At 33.6% G+C, this 8,069-nt stretch overlaps 1 protein-coding gene across 5 annotated transcripts in view; it reads right to left on the reverse strand.

Moving 5' to 3' along the window:
• MAP3K7 (mitogen-activated protein kinase kinase kinase 7) overlaps nt 1-8,069 on the reverse strand; it is an 89,411-nt gene that overhangs the window by 16,699 nt on the left and 64,643 nt on the right. For 2 of the 5 annotated variants that reach the window (XM_008687686.2, XM_008687692.2), the window contains 3 exons: nt 6,130-6,191; nt 5,152-5,267; nt 1,305-3,059 (listed from right to left, as the gene is read on the reverse strand). In XM_008687686.2, the coding sequence (XP_008685908.1) occupies nt 2,879-3,059; nt 5,152-5,267; nt 6,130-6,191 (359 nt within the window). In that variant the 3' untranslated portion in view covers nt 1,305-2,878. Of the gene's footprint in view, nt 1-1,304; nt 3,060-5,151; nt 5,268-6,129; nt 6,192-8,069 lie in introns of those variants that run through there. The other 3 variants (XR_005834298.1, XR_567702.2, XR_005834297.1) reach the window with 3 other exon arrangements.

Here is an 8,069-nt window from a genome sequence, read left to right on the forward strand (position 1 = left end):
TACAGTACGCATAAGGATTTCTGCATTACAGTGTTTTACATAAAATGTTCCGAATGACAGAAGTAGAACTTCCTATCATTTGAAGAGAGGAGCTGACTGCTAAAAACCACACACTTACAGAAAGAAAAAAGTTTCACGGGCAAGGCCTGTGATCTCTGGCTACAAGCAGGGGCTGAAACTAGGTACACAGAAGAAACTTCGGAGGAAAAAAAGACATTAAATACTCTAAAATGGTTCAGCAAGAGTCAAACATTTGTAAACAACTTTTAAGCAAATCTCTTCAATATGCAGTTTTGCTATAAAGGAAATAGTCTTAAATGATTTTCACTTGACTCAAAGTTATTTTTAGTGGTGAGGAGTGTCTCTCTCTAGACTTTGTTTTCTTTCCCTCGAGGAAAAACTGAAATGTAATTAGGGATTGTTTAGGGATTGTTTGTGAATTTCTTACATGAGGGCCTTTAAGCCACTTGCTTGTCTGTTCACTATTTCTACCCAAAAATGAGGGTTAGAATAAAAAGTAAAATCAATCAATAAAAAATATGGGTCCTTGTTAAAATCTGTTTGAAGGCTTGATGGGTGAGGATGCTGGATAAAACTGGCTGTGGATTTTAATTAACCCTGCTGCCCTTTTCTCCCATCAAGGATAATCAGGACTTAAAAAGTATGAAATGTGCAACATAACTACTTTAAAACCAAGTAGGTTGAAGTACACTCAGTGTCTAGGACAATGACAGTGTAAGAATCCCCAGGAACTTACTTATACAAACAAGCAAGCGTTCAACAGTCTTCTTTTTGCACTTGGCACTATGACTTAACACTACTTTCTTCCATTTTCCTATTTGAGATTTTAATGAAGTGATTACATGTAATAATAATAAATTTTCCCTTTGAGTATGTAATATATAGTAAAAACACACTAATGACTAGAAATAAAATCTGCAACCTATAATGCTAAATCCTAATGGAAAGGTCGAGCATTAGCATCCACACCTGAATATCTCATGCTCTGAGATAATCAGAAAAGTCTCTGAACACTGACCAGGTCCCTTTTGGTGGAGTGACACATATATATCACAAGCAGCAATGCTATGAATGAGTTATACTTTTCCTTAGTCTACAGTTATTTTCTGTGCCAATTTTATTTTACTATTAATGTGCTGACACCAGTATCACTTTCAACTAGGCAATCAAATTATTTGGGAATGATAGCCCTTCTTTTATTTAAATAAAGTAATGGGAGACATTTATTTACTGGAAACTTTCTAGAAATAGACTTTGAGGAAGCTAAAAATGACACAGTTTAGTACAAACTGTCTTTTACCTTTATTGCTTGTATACACAGGAATACATTATAAAACTCAGTGGGAGGAGGAAAAAAAATAACAGAAGAAAAAGTTACCTGCTTTAGCATTTTTAAGAATAGTTTTGATAACTTCTTAGATCACCTTGCTTATCTGAAACAGAGCAAAACTACAATACAATCATGATATAATTCTAATAATCACAGCAATTATGCTTTCATTTTTAATTTTCTCTTCATAAAACATTAATGCTATAAAAATGAGGTTGATGACATCCTTGTTTAAAAGACACCTTGTACTGGTATCAAAATGTGATTTATTTTAATACCAACTGAAAAAATAGAGCTTATATAGTCTATTATTTCAATGAAGTTTTTTTATTACTTTTATTTTCAAAGTTGGTAGCAAAGTTATTGTTAACAATATAAATTTTCTCTTTATAAGTGTCGAAATTCCCTTAAAAGTGTTGAAAGGCAGCAGGCATTCTAGGATGGGCTTGCAAGGAAAATCAATTACTCCAATGTTGATAAATAGTATACTTGATGAATTTATATTTACTTCTTTAATTTCCTTACTAACTTCTCCTGATTTGCCAGGTTTTTTACTCTTTTGGTATCATAAAAGAAATCTAAGCCCAAGCCTTTTAGCTGGAGCAATTATTTCCATTTTCCAATATTTCTCTTTAGTTTTTCAAAAATATGGATTTTTTTCAAAAATCCAATAATCATTGCAGGAAGGAATGATCATTTAAGCTGGATCGTGTTCATTTACCTTTTAATTTCATTTAAGAGATACTAATATTAGAGTGATAAAATCTTTATAGTTTCAACACACATACACGCAATCACAAAATTAAAAATCTTTATATCTTAAAAAAAAGGGTTCCATTTTGTTCAATGTATCATAGTCAAATTTTAGTCCAATGAAATACGCTTTTATTAAATACAGCAGCCACCACTTACCTTTAAATATTTTATGGATGGAACTAAGTTCAGTACTGATTGAAGGATGCTGGCCTCAGAGCCCTCACTTGCAACTATCCCTAAGTTCTGCATTTCTATAATGTACCACCGCTTATTCTAGATTTATAATACCCTGTCTTTAACTTGGTATATACCACCTTTTGGAAAAAAAATTGTTTTTTGAGATGAGATACAAGAACAAAATCATTCTTGAGGTTCCACCTCGAAAAAAAGACGATGTTTGCACATAGCAGCTAGTTTGATACCCCCTGTTTTTGTTAGGCTAGCCTTCACACAATGAGCATGCATATACAGCCATGGTTCACTGCATCTGTTTTGAAGTTGAGAACTGCTGCTTATTCAAGTCACAGATGCCCCCATGTTATACAAGGAGACAGTTGAATTGCATGTCCACCATGAGAAAAAGAAAATAAACGATGAAACAAAATGCAGCAAATATAGGCAGTTGGCATTCAGAACACGCCCAAAAGCTAACACTCATGAATTGTCATTATAAGGGCTTTTCTTTCCTTAAAAAAAAGAAAAAGAAAAAAAAAAGAAAAAAAAAAGAAAAGTCTTTCTTTGCATATTTTAAAATTTAAAGGTCCCAGAGAATCATGAAGTGCCTTGTCGCTTTTGCTGCTGACTTCTGATGACCTCTAGTTGTTTTTTGCATTGCTGGTAGTAAGTAGAAAGGCTTTTGTTTTCATCTAAAAGCTTTTTATGTTCCTGTACCAGACGAGATGTATTTTGCTGGTCCTTTTCATCCTGGTCCAGTTCTGCAACTAGTTCTTGCCTAAAAACAAATACCACATAATAAAATATAGTACATGGTAGGAAAATTCATCTCTTACTAACTGATGAGCTCAACTTATTAGGACTTTTATTCTGGGTTGATCATTATGTATCTGAGGTACACTACTCAGATACACCTGTAGGCTAGAATGGAAACTATCACCCACTTTTCTGGTGTACCCATACAAACCCCATAATCCTTTTGTAAGTAACTGTACTTAGACAATTAATGAATGCAGATAAAATGGTAAAATAAAAGTTTCAAAACATTTTATTTGGTATCCCTTTTGTGTAGGAAGAAGAAAAAAGGCTGGGGAAGGGCTCTGACCACAGGAAAATAATATGATACTTTATCATTCATACTTCACTTTTACACTCATGAACTTTTATTCATGTTCTGAAGTCACAGTCTTATTTAACTACAGTGCAAAGTGGCAGCTCATAAAACATGTGCAAGCTAATTAAAATAGATGCTATCAACTTAAATCTATTTATTTTAAAAGTGGGAACAATACAAAGTACCACTTTCAAATGAGTTGCTCGCTTTTATGAACATTTTCATGAAAGACCATTAGAGACTTTTATAGCCTGATAAACTGGGAGATGTTCAATATTAACTCCTAGTGTGAACTTACTAGATATAACTGAATAATTAATGAAAAGCCTCTACATGATTTTCTTATAGTATTTCTCATTTAAAGTATTTAAAATTGATTAAAATGTCAGTTTTCACATTCCCTCAATCTATCATTTATTTTTTCCAGCACAGAACTATCAAATGGACAAATATGAAAAAAGTATAGATTAAATATGTGAGAGAGAGAGGTTTTTTTTTTTATTAACATAAAGTGTCAATAATTCTACAATTAGCTCCACAATTTGCAGACTCTAATATTTATTCCCTATATAGCCTTTAAGGTACTGAATTGAAATCATTTTAACAGTAAATTCTGAAGGAGTTATTTTTTCTGGGGTTTTTTTTGGAAGTACAAACAAAACTTTACACAAATTACTTCAAGAACCAAGAAATTTTCATTTATTTAGATTAAAATTAACAGAGGGAATCCTATTACCTTGTATACCTATAGTTGCCATGATTTTGTCCTATAGCATTTCATTTCAGTTACCACAATAACTCAGCTTCAGAGGTATAAAATTTTCATGAGGATCATACTTAAGAAACTGAAGTTTTTGTTTTGTTTTTTAAGAATTTCAAATAAAGGAGCATGAAAATTAGTTTTCTTAAAAAAAGGGAGGAAAAAGGTAGCCTCTTTATAACTCTCAGAAAAACACATGTGAGTATAAAACTCCCCGGAAAAACATTCACTGGTATAAAATAAAGTAATTCTACTCTTCTAAACACATACCTAGAAAGAATATATCAACAAAATATTTTTAAGATAAAGCACATCTGAATATTAGTAAATCAAATTATTTTACCTATGTCCAAGGAAATAATAAATCTTTATAACTATAAATCTAAACAGCTTTTAGCTTTAAAATTCTTGGAACATAAAACATGTGTATATAACACCAGTTTATTTTCCTTAATTTTAATATAATATATGTAGTCAAAAGGGTTGAGTTTTGCAGGAAAAACAGCCAAAAGTTGCTTCAAACTTAAAGATGAACACATATAAAACCTCCAAGTTGGAAATATAGTTGACCCTGGAACAACAAGGGTCTGAACTACATGGATCCATTTATACATGGATTTTTGTGCAGTACTGTAAATGTATTTTCTTTTCCTTATGATTTCCTTAATAAAACTTTTCATCCAGCTAACTTTATTCTAAGAATACAGTACATAAAACATATACCACATAAAATATATTAATTGACTGTTTTACGTTATCGGTAAGGATTCTAGTCAACAGTAGGCCACTAGTATTTTTGGGGAATCAAAAATTATATGTGGATTTTTGAATGAGTGGGAGTTCAGCACTCCAACCCCCAAAATGTTCAAGGGTCAACTGCATGCTTAATGATTAGTTCTAAAAATTACCAAGTTTTCATGTCTTCCAACAATATTTCACCTTAACATATTTTAAACTCAAAATACTAATGTGTTTTATTCATAAAAGATAACTTACTTTCTCTGTAATAACAATGCAATTTCTGTTTGAACTTTCATATATTCTTGTGCCATTTTACAATGCTGTTCAAACACTGCCATAGATTCTTTGGAGTTTGGGCACGGTGCTAGAGGCTGAAAAAAATCAGGACTGTTAAAACAATTAAATCAAATCTCAATATCAAGCTGAGAGTTAGGACAGTGACTGTGATAGGTTTTTATAGCACTAAAGCAATGGTCTTTTAAAAATAAGTGTTAAACCATGGCCTAGAAAATTTTGGTGTCCTTTTGTCAGCATTAACTCAGAACTTAAATTTGCACTTGCTGTTTTAACACTTGCTATTACAGAGAATCACGACGAGAGTTATCATTTGCCCCTGGTTTTACATTTCAGGTTGTCAAGCCGTATTATACCAAAAGAAGTTTACGGCTCTCATACTCATGAGGAGACACTGAAGTGTATTACTTATATTTTCAGTCACTATGAACATGACAGTGTATCATGAAATCTATTAAGTGGAAATGAGCTTATGTAAATTTTATACTATAGCACTTAAGAGCAAAAATGCTATTCTTGGTATTCTTTTTTTTTTGAGAGAGTGCGAGAGAGAATCTCAAGCAGCCTCCACACCCCCTGGAGACCCCGACGTGGGGCTCGATCTCATGACCCTCAGATCATGACCTGAGCCAACATCAAGAGTCGGACACTTAACCGACTGAGCCACCCAGGTGCTCCCCCATCCATTCTTGGCATTCTTAAAGATATGGAAGTATTTTAAGACAACTGTTAAGAACATACAATTTTACCAATTTTAGATTTAACTTAACTGAACGAATCATTTTAACTTGATTTTAGAAAGTTTAAGGAGGCCAACTAAAAGCATAAATAAATGAATATATGATGACAGATATGAACATAACTGTCCACTTTCTGGACAGATTCTCTAAACTTTTTCAAACGAAAAAGTAAACATTCACCGAGAAAGTACCCCTTTACCTGTAGTTGGTGATCCAGTGTAAGATAAGCCATTGGGATAGAGTTATCTGATCCATTGGTATCTGGAATTCAAGTATGTACTTTATTTTCTATCATAAATAATTATAAGCAAAAAGCAAGAAAGGATGCATGAAATATTGGCATTTTTTTCCTAAAGTAAATAATACATAAAAGTTATTGGTAATGGAGAGAGTCTATTTCTGAATTCTAAAGATAAAAAGAGAACATTCAATCACCAGATAATCAGAATGCAACCACACTCTCGTACAATTTAAGTTGGCTATAAATTGTGTAACATTAAAGGTTATAAGCCCTTGTTCAATTAAAAACAAAAACATCTACCCGAGACCAATACTACATTACATGCTAACCAATTTGAATTTAAATAAAATCCTGAAAGAAAACAAAAAACAAAAACAGTGGTATGGGACCTTTATACTTTAAATTCAGTCTTCACTGACCCTACCTAATCCAATCTCATATCTCTTTCTTTCCTTATCATGCTGTTTACTATAATGCTGTGTCATTCCCTGAACATTAGTGTTCTTTAATGAAAAAAGGGTGGGGGGAAACAAGAGACACATTCTCTTTCAGTGGATTATCTTCAATTTATGTAGACTCTAGTGTGAACCCCTTCCCACCTTTCCTAATGAGAATCACTGCAGAAAATGAAAGATGTTTTTGATGGGAGTATATTGAACACAGGTGTAATGAATGATATGGAAACTGTAGCTCAATGTCATGCGCGGAACAGTTAAATGGGTTAAATCAAACCACCAGTCAAAATTTTACTAAAGTATTTGAACAGACAGCTTTTGTTTGTATTTCAAAAGAGGTAAACCGTCATAACAACTTGCATGAGTCACATGGGATTAACATTTATGCCTCCAGAAGCAGGCAGGATAACTGTGAAGTAATATGGACTTTTTAATTTCAGAAGTAGCTGCTTTCCCACTGTTAGGAAAAAGGTAAATGAGTTAAATAAGTGAGCTGTTCAGGGGTGCCTGGGTGGCTCAGTTGGTTAAGCGGCTGCCTTCGGCTCAGGTCATGATCCCAGGGTCCTGGAATCAAGCCCTGCGTCGGGCTCCCTGCTCAGTGGAGAGCCTGCTTCTTCCTCTCCCTCTGCCTGCCACTCTACCTGCTTGTGTTCTATCTCTGTCAAATAAATAAATAAAAAATCTTAAAAAAAAAAAAACAGTGAACTGGTCAGCCCTTTTCCTGACAAGTGATTCCTTGATAGAGTGGTGCAGATAAAAACAAGGTCTGGCTGACAGCAAGGCACTGCATGCAATGCAATAAAAATTAGGACAGTTTGATGGTTCAGTAACTTCAATAATTTATTACTGACTGATAATCTAGTTTTCTTTTTCAAAACCACTGTGAATGTGCTTGCAAGTAACTCCAAAAGCTAAGCTAAATCAAATGCTAACATATAAGTAAGCAGTCAACCCAAGGTGGTGATGGTTACTATCACTGTTGCTACTGTTATTGATATTGATACTAAATGGAGAATTAGGAAGGAAGGGCAATTTTATATACTTGAGTTTATATTTCAGATTGAAAAAGTAATGTTTAAAAAAAAAGTAATGTTGGGGCGCCTGGGTGGCACAGTTGTTGGGCGTCTGCCTTCGGCTCAGGGCGTGATCCCAGCATTCTGGGATCGAGCCCCACATCAGGCTCCTCCGTTGGGAGCCTGTTTCTTCCTCTCCCACTCCCCCTGCTTGTGTTCCCTCTCTCGCTGGCTGTCTCTGTCAAATAAATAAATAAATAATCTTAAAAAAAAAAAAGTAATGTTCATTAAATACTGGAGTGCAATAAAGAAAGAATGACAGTGTAATGCCTAGTAGAATCTTACCTATCCTAAAATCATATAGTAACATAAGTATTCTTCTGGAATGGCTAAATAAGAAATACACTTAACTTGTTATTTTCCTAACTCT

This window comes from Ursus maritimus, unplaced genomic scaffold (assembly GCF_017311325.1).
Source record: "Ursus maritimus isolate PB19 unplaced genomic scaffold, ASM1731132v1 scaffold_13, whole genome shotgun sequence".
Classification (NCBI taxonomy): domain Eukaryota; kingdom Metazoa; phylum Chordata; class Mammalia; order Carnivora; family Ursidae; genus Ursus; species Ursus maritimus.